Genomic DNA, 17,204 nt, shown 5'->3' on the forward strand with positions numbered 1-17,204 from the left:
AGTGTAAACCCCTCCAGCGACAGAGGGTACCCTCCAGCATGTCCTTGCTGTGGCCAGCTGCTCAGGGGGCAGTTATGAGGAGACAGCCAGGCTGAAACTTTCTTTCCTGCATTTCCTTGGTGCTTGTAAAGCTCAAATAAATCTCATCCCCAGAGGTTATGATTTTAAGGGACTAGCTTTTCTGTATTTTCTTTTTTCCTGCTATATTATTCTAAATTCTGAAAATAACTTTTGGAGTTTTTAATCAAAATGACAGATGCTTTTTGTAACAAATGGAAATGCTACAGAAAAGTTAATTGGAGCCTGTCCCTGTTTACACTGGGTGCCTGTGGGTACCATGTGTGCATGGTTGAGCGTTCTCAGTTTGTATGTGTATGTGCTAATAATGGTGACTGCACCCAGGGCCTTGCGCATGCTAACCAAGTACTCTACCAGTGAACTACTACACTCCCTGCCCTTTTTTATCTTTATTTTGAGATAGGGTCTTACTAAGTTGCTGGGTCTGGCCTTGAATTTGTGATCTTCTTGCCTCAGCCTCCCAAGTTCCTGGAATTACAGGTATGCACCACTGAGACCAGCTAAGAGCTTCCATTTTTTAAATCCCTACCCAAGTGCTGGCTCCCCGGGACATGGCACTAATCTCAGTTTACACATGTGTAAGGAAGAGACTCGTCTTTGTAAAGTCATTATAAGAAATTATCGAGCCGTTTTTAATGCCAGGTACCTTAATGCTTCTGTTATGTCTTTTAGTTGTCAAAACAGCCTTATGAGGGCCATCATCTCCATGTTATTGATGGGGAACCTGTGTGATGTTAACCTCCATATTGGAGTCCTAACCCTTCTCCAGTAGATTGTGCAATTTCCACAGAAAACTGCTTTCTATTTATGGCCTAAGACAAATCATCCTTGGACTAAATACCCATTTGAGAAAAATGGAGGAGCCAAGAGACCTCACTGTTGTCTACGTAACCATTGAACACCCTTTTCTGAATGCTGTATTTTTGTCCTGCTCTCTAAATCACCCCACTCAAAACTGGACCATCCAAAGAGTTTGAGTTCTTCTTTCTATGTTGAAGGACGACCTTCTCTGTAACCTGTACACTCTCATTCACTCCGAATTTCCAGGAATTTGTCAAAAATCTCTGATTCTGCCCCCACTCCTCATACTTTTTATAGGTTTCTTTCCCCTTCAACATCTGCTGTCATTTCTCTGGAGTTTGGGAAAGAAAAGAGAGCTGCTAAATGTGTGCTTGTACTTCTATTGAACTGAAATCCTTTATATTTCGTTTCATTTTTCTGAATTTCCTAAAATGAGGGTTTGTTATTGTAGTCATAATAAGAAAAAAATAACAACAAAAACTTTAGAAGGACTTTAGAAGTATGTCCTTATCTGCCTAAAAGAGAAGAATCTTGTCAAAATGTTTCATACTCGCCATTGCAGTGCTAACCAAGAAATGGTTTTCCCTCAGTGCTTCATTGATTGGGGTCGAGGCTGGGGAACTTTGCTATTTCACTAAAATAAAAAACATAAGTTTTTTATTTTCCCAGGCTGGATTAAAAATCTTAATGCAATGAAAGTGTCAAATATAAAGCTGCCATCAAGTAGATGGATCCATTAGTTTTTCTGTGTAATGAACCAACCCCAAACAGTAAAATAGCAAGCATTTATTGGCTTGTTCTTGGGATGGACTTGGATGGAGGGTCTCACCTAGGGTCATTCATCTCAGGCATCTCTAGTCAACTGGCAGTCGATGGCTTCACTCACCTTTCTGGGGATTGGCTGACTATTGGTTGGGACAAGAGGGATAATTAGCCTCCTCGTGTCTCTCATGGCATCTCACAGCAGGCCAGCTTGGGCTTATTCACATAGGGTTACAGGATCCCCAGGAGCAGCAAGAGAAGGATTCAACATCACTTATGCCACTCTATGTAATCAGACCAAGCGATAAAGCCAACCCAGATTCAAGGGGCTAAGAAACTAAAACAAAAAATAAACACTACTTCCTAATGCAAGGGGCCTAATGCAATATTACAGTTCACCACTTAATAATTCTAATTCTCTGTTTCCCCAGACTTCTGAGGACTCAGTCTCTGGAATGGTTCTACAATAATGTGAAGAGCCGCTTCAAGCGCTTCGGCAGTGCCAAGGTCCTAAAAAACCTGTACCGGAAACACCGGCTGGAGAGCGGTGCCAGCTTGGACATTCTAGGTACCCTGGCTGTCTGCGGCTTGGGAGTGTTTGGTGGGTGGACAGTTTGGAAGAAGGCCCGGCCTGGAGCTCCTGCACACTGGAGCACACTCACGTGAGACAGAGAGATTTGCTTCAAGATCAGGTGTTAGTGAGGAGCAGAAAGAGAAGGAAAGGTACCAGACAGTGTTAAAATTTGACTTTGGGTCCCAACATCCCAAATGGGCTAGAGCTGACATGGTAGGAGCCAGGAAGACCAAAATATTTCTGCAAACTCTGGATATTTTAATTCTGGATCCCTGGAGATGAAAGTTTCTTGCTCATCATCCCCCAATGACTAAAACAGTTGAAAGTCATTTTCATTTGGTTAAGAGAGATGAGGTCCACACTCTGAGGCTGTGCCCCTGTCTTTCTCTTCTTCTTGTACCCCAAAAGTCTATTCTTACCAGACCCAGAGTCTGATGTCATGGGGAACTTACCAGAGCATCAGCACCCTCCTAGGAGAGCTGAAGGATGAATTTCTACCCATGCTGTTTTTATACCATCACGACACCAAGTTAATTAGAATGAGAGATTATGTTCTTTATACCTTATTAGACCAACCTGTAGGAACAAAAAATACTATGAACAGCATGTCCTCTTAAAAAGGCTGTTTTTTATATCTAGATGCATATTTTTTTCCATCATTCTGCTAACACAGGTAAATGCTTTTTGTCCATGCGAAACAAGGAAAGGAAAAAAAAATATCTCATCCATCTCATTTGGAGCTTTCTTGCCATCATTATTTTACATTGTTGTATTCTCAATAAAGCCTTTGGCTATGTCTTATCTAAAAATATGCCAGCCACTTAGATAACGAGGGAAATAGGATGGAAGTATTAAACTCAGAGAATCATTAGGGCCTTTTGTGGTCGTTGTTAGACTCTCTGTCTTTCAAACTCCTCAGGAAGCCTAGAGCTGAGAGCAGCGAGCAGCGAGCAGCCAAGGGTTTTCCACGTGTTATTTTTATCTTCTTTTTACTTATTTTTCTAAAAATTTTTCACTAGGCAAAAAAGAAATAAAATTTTAAAGTAATGCTGTTAACAGTTTTTTTAATATTATTTTTTTAGTTTTAGGTGAACACAATATCTTTACTTTACATTTATGTGGCACTGAGGATCCAACCCAGTGCCTCCTGCACGCCAGGCGAGCACTCTACCACTGAGCCACACCCCAGCCCTATTAACAGTTTTTTGACTCAAACAGATATCTGAAGAAGTTTCCAGAACAGAATCCATTCACTCATTTATATCCCGTCCTCTCTTTCCTCCCTTGTGCAACCTCAGGTCTGCCATATGACACCATATTTAAATCTCCTAAGCTTTTTTACCACTTCATACAAATTAAGAAGAGCAAACATGCGTGGGGAGTTATCTATAAGAACAGAACACAATTCCAATTTCTTTCCCTTTCTCACTAAGGCCCCACACGTAGAGAAGGCAGACATGAATCCCACGTGGGCTAATGCAGGGTTTTCAAAATACAAGTGGCATTTTGAAAGAAGAATCATTTTCTGGGAATAAGTATCTCCACAACTGAAGGAGATTAGGTGCTGGGCCCACTAGGATTCATCTCCTTTCATCTGCACCTCAATCAGTGTCCACCACGGTACATTCAGGTGACCCCCATGGTACACAGGTGAAAGCTTCTTTATGACTGCGTTCCCAAAGCATGGCCCAATGCCTGGCACATCTGTGTTCTCCATATTGCACTAGTCCAATCTTAGCATTTTATGCATAAAGAGACACTTCATGGAAATATTGGAATCAGTGGATTTAAAATGAGGGGTATGACTGGGGATGTAGCTCAGTAGCAGAGCATATTCTCAGCATGCACAAGGCTCTGGATTCAATCCCCTGTACTAAGGGAAAAAAATAAAGATGGGTATCTTCCTTCAAACTAAGACTTCCTTTTGATTAAAATGGAGACAAGCAGATAGTAGACAGTTAGCGAAGAAGCACTCAAACCTGTGAAGCCATGATCAGAAAATCATGCAATGTGTTCTACAAGCCATGAGGAGGAAAGTTAGGTACTCAAGTTTGGAAAAATCCTCCAGCGCCTTAGAGGCTTCCTGGTTAGGTGAAATGACTGGGGAGCCATTAGCATTAGCTTTACCTGTCACCCAACACCCGTTTAGGGTTGCCATCCTCAATCCTGATGAGGCATTAGAATTACCTAGGCAGCTCTGGAAAAAAATTCAAGTGCCCAGGATTGTCTTCCACTGGCTGTTAATTACTTCTGAATTTCCAGAGGTGAGCCAATATACATATTTTTTAAAGTTCCCTGGGTTATTTTAAGGTACATCCAAGACTGAGAACCTCAGCTAGAACTTCACCATAATTAGTTCAGCAGAGTTCTGAATAAGATGTTTCAATCTTCAGCTCCATCCAAGGGCACTTATTTTCAGAATTTTCATTGCCAGAATATAATCGGCAAAACCATCAGTGCACAATGCATCAGCTATGATCCGGGACACTCATTGTAAAACTCCTCTTGCTTATGACACATCTCCATTACATGGGCCAGTGTACTTTCCCAGAAAACACTTAGTACATTGAAAATTCATGTAGTGTCTTCTGGGCTGCCCATCACATGCTCACCTTGTCCTTCCATCAGCCCTTCCCCAACCCTCCCCAGCTACCCTTACTCCTATTTTTGCAGCCCATATCAAATGACCAGGTGAGACCCAAAAGGAGACCCATTCACTTAGGGTTGGGAATGCAGCTTATATTCATTACTTTAGTAACATTTACTGAGCACCTACTGTGTGCCCTCCTGGTTGAAGTGTTGGGATAATAAATGGGCAAGATCCCGTTGTCTCAGAACCAACATTCTAATAGAGAAATCAGATAAATAAGTGAACACATTTATAAATAATATAATGCCCAGAGGTAGTGAGCGCTTATTGATAGTTCCAGCACGACATTTTTATTCTAAAAAAGAAGCACTACCTGGAAAGGTAAAAGTAGCCATTATTAATATACTTAATTATCAGACAATCCAAAGACATTTTTATTTAGTATTAGACAAATGAAGTGGAAAAATAAACCCTGCTTTTATTTATTACCACCCTTGATCTGTTTTTGACATGATTCCAGAAAGGGTCTATTGCATGTTTCATCTGGAATTTGATCGACACATGTGATCTTTTGAAAATACTAAGCCACATGACATCAGAGGTTGCTTCCACTCACAGGAAGCCGTGGTTTGATGTCGTGTGGCTGCTGTGTCGGTGTTTTGAGGAACAATTTGATGGTTTTCTGCCCTTGGGGAAAATCACATCCTCCTAAATGATACCAGTGCTCCTACCTATGAATTTAAAGGGAAACAGAGAGAAAGTCATACAGAACTTCAGCTTATCCTCTGAGAAGCTCAGGCCCCCAAAGACGTCTTCAGATCTCTGTCCTCATCCTCTCAGCAGGTGACCTCACCTTCTACCACCCCTGGCAAATGGGGCACACCAGGGACTATCTTGCCTCCCCCTTCTGTGCTCCTGCAGTGAGAGCCACTGCCCCTCTGCTCTGTGATCTGCCCCCTGCCTTGTTCTCTACACCTGATCCCACCACATTCCAGGAAGGCCTGAATGTTACTGCTTGCCTTTCTCTCTTTTTTTGGTACTGGGGATTGAACACTGGGGCACTACAACCACTGAGCCACATCCCCAGCCCTTGTTTATATTTTATTTAGAGACAAGGTCTTGCTAAGTTGCTTAGAGCCTTGCTAACTTGCTGAGGCTGGCTTTGAACTCATGATCCTCCTGCCTCAGCCTCCTGAGCTGCTGGGATTACAGGCGTGCACCACCGTGCGGGGCTTCAAACTTTCTCTTAACTGGGCCCTTCCTGTTAATTTATGAACACACCCCAGTCTCTCCCATTTCCTGAACTCTCCCTTAACTGCATTTTCCTCCACTTACCACCCTGCTATTCCTGCTCATCACAGGTGAACCCCAGAAAGTGGGCTTCCTCCTCAACTCTATACCCAACCTCTACCCCTCCCACGCTGTTCTCTACACAGCAGCCACAGCACATTTCAGAGACACAAATCAGAACACAGAGGTCACTTCTGTGAAGCCTTCAGTGGCTTCATAAAGCTATTGGGATCAAGATCCAAGCACTAATGTGGCCACCGGGACCTGTAAGGCCTGTGACCCAGTTCACCTTACCTGTACGCCCTCTCCTCTCTCAGCCCAGCCACGCTGCCTCTCAGTTGGGTCCCCAGATGCACCATGCTCTCCTACTGCCAGTCTCTGCACCAGCTGTTTGCTCTGCCCACGCTGATCTCCCACCTTCCCATACCTGATTGGCTGGTTCTCACAGACTAGACCTGTCTTTCCTGCTGAACATTTTCACTATACTGTTAACTGCTCCTTCAGAGCACTTAACATATCTACCACTTGCTACTTATTTATGCAAGTCTTTGACTACACTATATTCTCAAGATTGTCGGGGCAGGCAGGGTTTCCACCTTTGCTCACCAATGTACCCCTAACCCCTAGGTCAAGCTCAGACACCTAGTAGATACCTGTGGACTATTTATTTGCAAGATGAATGAATGAGGTTTTGCCAAAGAGAACCATTCTCTCTCAGACAGACTGGGAACTGCAGATGTGGCTTATCCAAAAACTTTTATTTTCAAAGTAAGGAAACTGAGACCCGGGAAGAGAAAGTTTCTTTCTCAGGTCACAGAGCTAGAGTAGATGGACTTCAGGCAAAAAACTCAAACACAGAGAGTGACATACGGTCAAGCTGAATTATGAATGACAGGCTGCCCACTAGTGATTTATTTCCTAAAGACAGCAGTAGCCTACCAAACCCACTACAAATATCCACAGCCAATACCTTCAGTGTTTCCCTGAGGATGCCTCCATGACAGCCTATTTGGCCTGGGATCAATGGCATTTGCCCCCTTTGGAGCTAAGGAATGTAGATCCATATTTATTTTCTTGGGTTTTGTCTGTGTCTTCCACCAGCATCTAATTCAAAATATATTTATTTTTAATTTTTGGAGTCACCTGATGTCTGGTTGCTATCTTGGGCTCTGAGGTACAGTGATTTAAAAAAAAAAAAAAAAGAAAAGAAAAGCCATTATCCTCACCTCCAGAGATCTCAGCTGATGAGTTATTATGGGAGCACAGGTTAACCATCCTTATCCAGAAAGAGGGCTTAAAAAAGGTCTTAGCCAATTGCTCTTCCCAGACTGGAATGAAGACCAAGGTTATGTGTTCACTTGAGAGAAGTGGCAGTAGGTCTTAGGAGACTGAATACCAGGCTTACCTGGTTCATTCTGGGATTGCTTCATGTGGGTTCTTTTCTGCAGAAGAGAATGACCACCATTAAATCCATTAAATCATTAGCTAAAGGCCTCTGTCTGGATAGGTGCCATGGCCTCTAGCTAATGATGTGTGGAATATCTCTTCACACATCAGAGAGTAGAATTGATACTCCTGTTTTTCTGGTTTGGAAGTCACATGTTAGAGAAGTCACTTGCTCAAGGTCACACAACTAGTAATTTTCATGTCCGGGAGCTGACTTCACATTTCTCAGACTTTGATATGTGGTTCTGCCTTTGACTCCATATTGCCTGAAAGGAATCGTAGTGTGTTTTGTGTTGCTCTATCAAAATACCTGAGACAGGGTGATGTATAAACAATAGGAGTCTATTTGGCTCGCAGTTCTGGAGGCTGAGAAGTCTAAGACCATGTCATCCATGGTAGAAGGTAGAACACAGCAGGAGATCACAGGTGAGAGACCAAGAGAGCAAGAGGAGCCCTCCATGATAACAAGCCTACTTGCAATGGCTAACCCACTCCTATTGAAATAGCATCAATCCACCTATGAGGGTGGAGCCCTCAGGACCTAATCACCTCTCACTAGGCCCCACCTCCCTAGACTGTGGCATTAGGGATTAAATTTCAACATGAGTTTGGGAGGGAACAAACATTCAAACCATAGGAAAATGTATTGGAAGAAAGTTGCGGGGGATGTCCAGAAATCAGTATGAGAAGAAAAAATACAGAGGTCCAAGATGGGAAAATCAATATGGGACCCAGTGACTCTCTCAATCTATTTTTGCAAGACTGACAGTCAAAAGTGTGTCATGGTCAGCTGCCAATTCCAGGACTCAGCACATCAGTACTCATTGATTGCTGAGGGCTAATCATTTTTTTTTCTCTCTCTCTCTCTCCTTTAGGAGGAGGCTTTTTTGAGTCTAACCTGGAGAATGAAGGAAGCATTTCAGGCAGTGACTCAACATTTTATAGGCAGTCAGAAGGTAAGGTTGCTTAAGAGATCACAGCTCCTGGGAAGTTGGAGGAATAGAAACACCATCAGACTGTCAGGGTCTCCCAGTCATATCTACACCCCAATGCAACCATTCATTGCTATGTGTTAGTCTGTATGAGTCTTCTTATTGCTATTTGGAAGAATCCATCATCAAAATAGGTAAGTATATCCCAAGCATGGCCTAGAGAGCCCAATCATTGGATATTTTACAATCCACTAGTTAATGTTCTGGAGTCCGAACATAATAATCCATTCACCTGTGCATCTCATTAAAATAGGGTGCCCTATAAAGAAAGTATAAACTACTGATTACCTTCTACTTGTTGGTATCAATATAATTGCTCTCTAGAGCAATAGTTAAAGTGAAACAAACTTCTAATAGAATAAAATCAATTCGCCTCCTCTCTAAAGTACTAGACATTGATAACCAGTGCCTCCCGAATCATCCACCTCCTGTGGGAGGCCCACAGCTCCTCTGCGCCATCTCTGTTCTTTCTCTGGGTTCTGTAGGATGAACTCCATATGTCTACTCAACTCAGGAGGTCTCAGGCCGCTGGTAAGACAGTATTCCTGAGTGCGTCTGTGAGGGTGTTTTGAGAAGAGTTTAGCATTTGAATCAGTAGATGGAGTAAAGATCCACTCAGCCATGTGGGTGGGCATCCTCCAATCCCTTGGGGACCTGTGTGTAGTCCACTTTGCATTGCTATGACCAAAATACGTGACAAGAGGATTTAGAGGAGGAAAAGCTTATTTTGGTTTGAGAGGTTTAGTCCATCTCTGCTAGTTCCATTGCTTTGGGCCCCAAGGTGAGACAGAGCATCATGGCCAAAGGGCTGGCTGGATGAAAGCTGCTTAGCTCAAGGTGGGGTCAGGAAGTAGAGAGAAGGAAGGAGGAAGGGGTACCAGGGAAGATGAACCTTTCCAGGACACACACCCAGTGAACCGCCTCCTCCAACCAGGCCCCCCCCCTTGTCTACAGTTACCACCCAGTCAGTCCATTCAAAATAAGAGGAACTGACTGTGTTATCACTCTCACAATCCAGTCATCTCACCTCCCAAGTATTACTGCATTCACACGGGAGGTTTGGGGGGACACCCCGAATCCGGAACATAACAGTGCTCAACAGAACAAGATGGTGGAAGGGTAAATTCACTCACTCTTCTGGAGCTGAGGCATTCATGCCCTCCTGCCCTCGGACTTAAGAGTTTCTGATGCCTTCAGACTTCAGGGCTTAGGCAAATGACTCCCACAATCCTTAGGCCTTCAGACTTAGCCTGAATCACACCACCTGCCTTCCTGGGACTTCAGCTTGCATACAGCACATCATGGAACTTGCCAGTCTCCATAATCATTTGACCCAGTTTCCATAAGAGATAGATGGATGGATGGATGGATGGATAGAGAGACAAATCTTTCCTGAAAATTCTCATGAAGACTCCATATTCGCTCACCCTTACTGCCAGTAACATCCCCAAGGGCTACCACACGCTGTCATATGGCCTCAGTGCACAGCTATTTGTCGCTGACCCTGAAATGCCCAGCCTTGGTTTCAACTCAGAGTTCTAGACTCAGAAATCTAATGCTTAGTCATTAGGACACAATGATCCTAATCAAGCCCCTGAGCCCCTTAGGTCCACCAATGAGAGTCATCTTTTCCTCCGTTTCTTTCCCCACTTCTACCCATCCACCCATTGCCTACCACCTCTGTTTCTAATCTTAGCCTTTTCTTTCGACTCTGAGGCTCATGGTCTGAGCAGCTCCCTACAAGAAATTCTTCTGTATTAATACTGATTTCAGTGACCATTATGTCAGACAGAGTTCTCCAGAGAAACAGAACCAATGGGCGCCATATGGATATGCATACATACACACAGAGAGGTGCATTTCAAGGAACTGGCTCATGCAGTCATTGGGGCCTGGCAAACATGAAATCCATAGGGTAGGCCAGCAGTCTGAAAATTCAGGCTGGAGTATATGATGCAGTCCTTAAACAGAATTTCTTCTCTGTGAAACATCAGTATTTGCTCTGAGACCTTTCAAATGATTGAATTAGGCTCACCCACATTGCTGAGGGTAATCTACTTTACATTGTAGATATTAACCACATCTACAAAATACCATCAAAGAAACACATAGATTAATGCTTGATTAAATAACTAGATATGATGACCTAGCCAAGTAACACATAAAACCAAACATTATGTCATTTAACAAACCCTCTTATACATCCCCAGCAGTTTTTCCTCTCTGAAATACCAGCCTAAACCTTCACTTTTCAGCCTGTTTTCCACATCATTCTGATCCCGGAATCATAAATATGGCATCCAATGTATGTTTTTAGCACCTTTGTCTAGTATGAGATAACTGTATTTGTGTGGGTTTTTCTCTGGGTCTTCTATTCTGTACCATTGGTCTACATGTCTATTTTGATGCCAATACCATGCCATTTTTGTTACTATAGCTTTGTAGTCTAGTTTAAGGTCTGGTATTGTGATGCCTCCTGCTTTACTCTTCTTGCTAAGGATTGCTTTGGCTATTCTGGGTCTCTTATTTTTCCAGATGAATTTCATGATGGCTTTTTCTATGTCTGTAAGAAATGATTGGGATTTTAATTGAAATCACATTGAATCTATATAGCGCTTTGGGTAGTACGCCCATTTTGACAATATTAATTTTGCCTATCCAAGAGCATGGAAGATCTTTTCATCTTCTAAAGTCTTCTTCAATTTCTTTCTTTAGTGTTCTGTAGTTTTCATTGTAGAGGTCTTTCACCTCTTTTGTTGATTCCCATTTTTTTTGAAGCTATTGTAAATGGAGTAGTTTTCCTAATTTCTCTTTCAGAGGATTCATCACTGATGTATGGAAATGCATTTGATTTATGGGTATTGATTTTATATCCTGCTACTTTGCTGAATTCATTTATTTATTCTAGAAGTTTTCTAATGGAGATTTTTGATCCTCTAAATATAGAATCATATCGTCAGCAAATAATGATAGTTTGAGTTCTTCTTTTCCTATTCATACCCCTTCAATTTCTTTCATCTGTCTAATTGCTCTGGCTAGAGTTTCAAGGACTATATTGAATGGAAGTAGTGAAAGAGGGCATCCTTGTCTTGTTCCAGTTTTTAGAGGGAATGCTTCCAATTTTTCACCATTTAGAATGATGTCGGCCTTGGGTTTAGCATAGATAGCTTCCACAATGATGAGATATGTTCCTACTATCCCTAGTTTTTCTAGTGTTTTGAACATGAAAGGGTGCTTTGATGGGGCAAAGGGGAGAGGTGGGGAGGGAGCATGGGGGCAGGAAAGATGGTGGAATGAGATGGACATCATTACCCTAGGTACATATATGACTGCACATAGGGTGCGATGCTACATCATGTACAATCAGAGAAGTGAAAAGTTGTGCTGCTATTGTGGACAATGAATCAAAATGCATCCTCCTGTCATACATACCTAATTAAAATAAATTAATTAATAATAAATAAATATGGCATCCAAAGCCTTTCTAATTATGGCTCCAGCTGCTTGTTTTCCAGGAATCTATGGGACTTGGTAATTCCCTATCAATTGGGTACCTGGTCACCCTATAGCTCAGAAAGCACATGAGAATGTGGACTCACCTTATCCATTAGAGCATCACTGCGGACACCCCAGAGCTTAGCTAGGGGAGGTACTCAGCAAAAGTTTGTTCAATGAGAACGTGGACCTCTTCATGGCATCACAATAAAGAGAGACAGGGGATATAGGGTCTTTCTCCAGGAAGCGCTTGGGGTGATGACAACTTAGATTTTGTTGGTTCTGATTATTGAAACATTGGGAAAACTCTTTGGGCACTCAGTCAGGAACATTACAGGATGCAGAGCCCCAGGCTCGGCTGCCCTGTGCTGCTCCATCATGTTTGCATTAGCTGGCTAAATCGCTTTGACCTGCACTAACGATGTTGGTTTTAGAAACTTTATTATGTTTGCCAAATGCTAGTTTCTGTTCACATTTGTGTCTCTAGGAATCTAAGAAGCTTGAATGTTTTTTTTTTAATTGAGCAAGTGATTAATTAATGAATTAATGTGTTTGCCCCCTGTCTTGTTCCATAAGGAGTTTTCAGCAGCTTTCAGGGGATTTGCATGTGTTAAATAATACATGGCTCGGAGATTATAAATGGAAATAAGAGGCTGAAATGGGGGGAAAAGAAACCTAAGCACCCAACCCTCTCCGACTCACATTCCTGTGCCTGATATAACTTGGGTTTCTGAAGCAAACTAACGGAAAGATGATAGAAATTCCCACCGATATGAAGCAAAACTCCAGTACCTCAAGGGAAGCAGAACTCTTCCCAGCACTTACCTCCAAAAAGAATTTCGTCACCTGGGGAAGTCCTTTGATTTAGACATACTTCTTCCCATTCATTGCCATATACAAAGAGTGTCTTTGCTAAAAAATATAATTGCACTATTTTTAAAAGGAATGTTAACTTGTATTCATTTCATTTTTGTGGTTAAAATCACAGGCTTTAGAGACATAGTACTTAATTCAAGTCTTAACTCTTTTATTGTCATATGGTCTCATCTCGGTCAAGTTATTTAACCTCTCTGTGCCTCAAATTTACCATCTGTAAAATGGTCTCTGCATAGTCATTGGTTTGGGGAAGGATTCAGTGTGATTGCCCATGTGAAACTCTCAGCCTGGGCCCTGGCATCTGGTTGAACTCTGTGAGCTGGTCCAGTGTTGTGGTTAGTGATGTTGATTTATGGTCTAAAAAAAAAAAAATTCTCCCATGAGTTTTGTGTTTGCATTAAACCACTGGCACAGCCCTATGTCCTTAGGACATATGATAACTTCTGTCCCTGTCATCACAGTGATACAGTATATGCAGGGCAGAGGAGCAAAATAAGAGAATAAAGAAGAGAGATGGTAGTTCTCAAAGAATTTCAAAACACCTGTTGTGTCTGGGGTGTGAGATCTGAATGAAGAGTGGGAGTCAGAGGGAGGCAGGCAGGAAGGGCAAGGAACTTGAACTTGCCACTGAAAGCAGTTGGACCTTGTCCTGGCACCCCAAAGGCTTTAAGCAGAAGCAGAAGAGAAAGCAGTCATGTGGCTTGCCACTGCATTTTAGAAAGTGCTCCCTGTTCTGCTTCATGTCTAGGACACAGCATGATGGACACCTTGGCCGTCGCCCTACGAGTAGCAGAAGAGGCCATTGAAGAAGCCATTTCCAAAGCCGAGGCCTATGGGGACAGCCTGGTAGGGCTTCCCTGTTCCCTGGTGGGAGGTTGGGGTGAGGGTCCTTGTGGCTGGGAGGTGGTGCAGGTAAGTTGGGAGGTCAGTGACCCGACAGCTTTTACTAGACCAGTGTCCGACCCCATCTGCACGTGTGGTCAGGACTCCTCCAAGACAGTGAGACCTCATCCCCTCCATTCCCTTCCCTTGCAGGACAAGCAGAACGAGGCCAGTTACCTGCGGGATCACAAGGAGGAGCTAACTGAGGAGCTGGCCACCACAATACTGCAGAAGGTAGGTGTGCCCTGGCAATCCTGATGGCTGCAGCCTCCCAGGCAGGCAGCATCAGAGACCTGGAGAGTTGAAGAGCAAACATGGGGCCGTGACAGGAGCAAAGGGAGAGCAAGGAGCACCTGGAGGCCCTTAACCAGCCCTGACCACTGTTACTGATTCACATACCATTGACAGAAGCAAGTCCCAAGGTCAAGATCAAGGCCAAGTCTACTCTCATTGTACCGGGAGGGACTGCAAAAGCACTTGACAAAGGGCTGGTCCCCACCCTGTAGGTGAGGGACATACCCCAATTAGGCTCAGGTCTGTCCCTGGTCAGGCTCCTCAGTTTCTTGTTCCCTGGCTCACAGAGTCTTCCTTCCATTATCCTCTCTAGTCTAAAAGGGCATTGAAGAATATGCCCATCTTCATGCCTGGGCAGTTTTCTTGACTACTTCCTGCCTATAGAATTTGAGAGCCCAGGGACCTTTGTACAGATGGCCCCACGAAAACCTACATTACTGCTGGTGCTCATTGGCAGGAGCTGAAGCCAACCCCGACCTGATGTCGGTGTCTGCCCTGTCCTTAGGACTTTCAGATGCTTCCTAATGTCAGGACTTGCATCCAGAGACACTGGTTACCTCTGAAGCCATTAGCCAAAATAAACTTTTTCCTCCTCTAAGCTGTTCTTGTCGGGTCTTTGGGTCCCCGTGACAGTGCAACCACTTATAAGCCATGTGGTCTTAACTGATAATTTAATCTCTCTGAGCCTGTTTCCTCATCTATGTAATGGGGAGAATTATCGTGCATACCTCTTAGAGATATCTTGAGGACTAAATGAGGTAAAGCCTATATGGTACCTAACACAGTCCAACATGGTGGACACTGAGATAGAAGAAGCTGCTAACATCATAACAGGGTTCTAGTTGGTGTATGGTCTATATCTGTGGATGTATCTCATGGTTGTACTTCTTAACCGACATGGATTGAAAATATTCAATGAGGGAGGAAAAAGTTCCAGAAAGTTCAAAGGGCAAAACTTGAACTGGCCATGCACTCAGCACTAGTCCGAGTCCACATGAATGAAGGCATGCTCCAGCACACCTGCTGCAGCCTTCTGCCATCTCACAGGCCCTTCATTCCTCTCCAGGACTCATTGGAGCATCATTCCCCTGGTATCTACCAGGTACCCAGATCTGTGATGGTTGCCTCTGTACTGAACACACCCAGGCCTTCTTTTTCTTGCTATTTATCCCTAAACAAGGCAGGCTAGCAACTATTCACCTAGCATTTATCATGGTTTAGGTATTATAAATAATCTACAGATGATTTAAAGTACACAGGAAGATGTATATAGGATACATGCAAATGCCGTGCCATTTTTTTAAAAGGAATTAGAGCATGCATGGTTTTTGGTATCTGGAGGGGAGAGAGGTTCCTAGAACAAATTCTCAGAGGGACAATTATATTTATAGGGAACATTCCAGACACAGACCACAGCAAGGCTGTACATGCTATTTTATCATAAGGCAGATCTGAACCAAGCTGATGTTCTATAGCAAATAAACTCCTAAATGGCTAAAAAAATAAATCCCAGAGGTGGTCCCAGGTCTCTGGCATCCTTCCCAATAACTTGTCCTCATTGTCCTCCCTTCACTCCCACCAGATCATAAGGAAGCAGAAAAGCAAAGGTGAGCAGCAAGTGGAAGAGGAGCCCGAGTGGCCACAGCCCCAGAGCTGCAGCTCCAAGAAGGCGGACAAGGGGGACGCCTCCTCCCCACCAGGCCACCAAGCACTCCCCACCCTCTGGGTGAGTCCCCAGCAGCACCACCAACCCTGCACATGTGCGAGTCAGAGCCCTTAGCCACCTGAGGTGGTCTCTCGTGTGCCCACTGGATCCTAGAGGTCAGCCAGGAGAGAAACCAAGAGAGCGAGTGAGTGGGGGCCCAGTGGGGTGTGGGAGCAGAGAGAGAGAATGAGGAGAAAAAAAAAAAAAAAAAAGCACAGGAGGACTGTGGGCGAACATGCAGTGGGTTTTTTTATGCAGAGACCAATTTAAGAAAAATGAAGATGTTGGTAGGCCATAATTTCTATTCATTCTGGAAAGATGTGTTCTGAGTGAGGGGGAAGATAGCTTTACGACGGCCGTGTGAATTCTTAAACCTAGATCGCTTGCTTAACTGAAACGCAGAAGTGACCGTGAGAAGATTCCCAGGGCCATTTCAGCCACCCAAGTGGTCACCTCTAGACAGGGTTGGGAAGTCACAATGTGGAGCCACCCTCTTTTAAGCCAAGAGCCGAGTCACAGAGCAGAGTGGCCTTCCTGTGGGCCCATGGGTCTGGGTTGTTCATATCTGCAGTAGTCACTGAGCCTAGAAAATTCCTTGGGGGACTGTTTAAGTAAGCCCAGGAGGTGCAGCATGTTGGGAAAGGAGTCAGAGGAGCAGGGTCAGCCAGAAACCCAGGTTTCTGTTAGCTGCTGGTGCTTGTGGTCAGAGTCTGGGGCATGGACAGGAACCCATGGGTGCCCTTTAATAGTGGAAAGTCAGACAGGGTGGATAGGCAATGCCAGATTTTCAATCTGCTCCCCTAAAGGTCTGGTGACATCCATCCCTATGTGGCTGATTGATAAAAGAGTGTGCCAAGCAGCACACAGTGGCTTGCAGTTACAGGCTCACCTACATCCTAGACAGACTCACCTACATAAACTCCCCACACCCTCACAAGCCACTGGGCACCTGGCAGTAACAAGGACCTTCATGGCTTTATCAGAAATTTCATTTCTTTGATTCATCGGCAGAACCTTTCCTATCAGCACACTGTCAGCTTGCTTTACAGCTACCATCACACGCTCAGCACCAAAGAGAACAAAATAAGTAGAAGACTCAGTCCCTGCACCCCGCCTCCCAACTTTATTAGCTGGTTAGCAAGGCAGGTGTAGATTCAGTTAGTTAAGACTGGTAAAAGAAGATAAGAGAAGTCAGCTCATAATTGGACACTCAGTGGCAAGGTGGAAATGGCAAAGGCATTTGAGATTCACAGGAGAGAGAGGCCCTTCTGACAATGAGAGGAGAAAGCCTTCTACAGGAGAGAGCAGGGATGCCAATATCCTTCAAATAGCCTGTCATTCAGACCTGTCACTAAATCACACCTGCCATTCTGGGCTCAGGCTGCATGCATAATATTGTTTTGCATTTGGGGAGTCTTT

The 17,204-nt window shown here is 43.9% G+C and overlaps 1 protein-coding gene across 1 annotated transcript in view; it reads left to right on the top strand.

Moving 5' to 3' along the window:
• Myrip (myosin VIIA and Rab interacting protein) overlaps positions 1-17,204 on the top strand; it is a 320,799-nt gene that overhangs the window by 234,466 nt on the left and 69,129 nt on the right. The window contains exons 4-8 of the mRNA XM_026401622.2: positions 2,073-2,209; positions 8,417-8,497; positions 13,653-13,750; positions 13,940-14,020; positions 15,663-15,806. Of these exons, the coding sequence (XP_026257407.2) occupies positions 2,073-2,209; positions 8,417-8,497; positions 13,653-13,750; positions 13,940-14,020; positions 15,663-15,806 (541 nt within the window). The remainder of the gene's footprint in view (positions 1-2,072; positions 2,210-8,416; positions 8,498-13,652; positions 13,751-13,939; positions 14,021-15,662; positions 15,807-17,204) is intronic.

This window comes from Urocitellus parryii, chromosome 3 (assembly GCF_045843805.1).
Source record: "Urocitellus parryii isolate mUroPar1 chromosome 3, mUroPar1.hap1, whole genome shotgun sequence".
Classification (NCBI taxonomy): domain Eukaryota; kingdom Metazoa; phylum Chordata; class Mammalia; order Rodentia; family Sciuridae; genus Urocitellus; species Urocitellus parryii.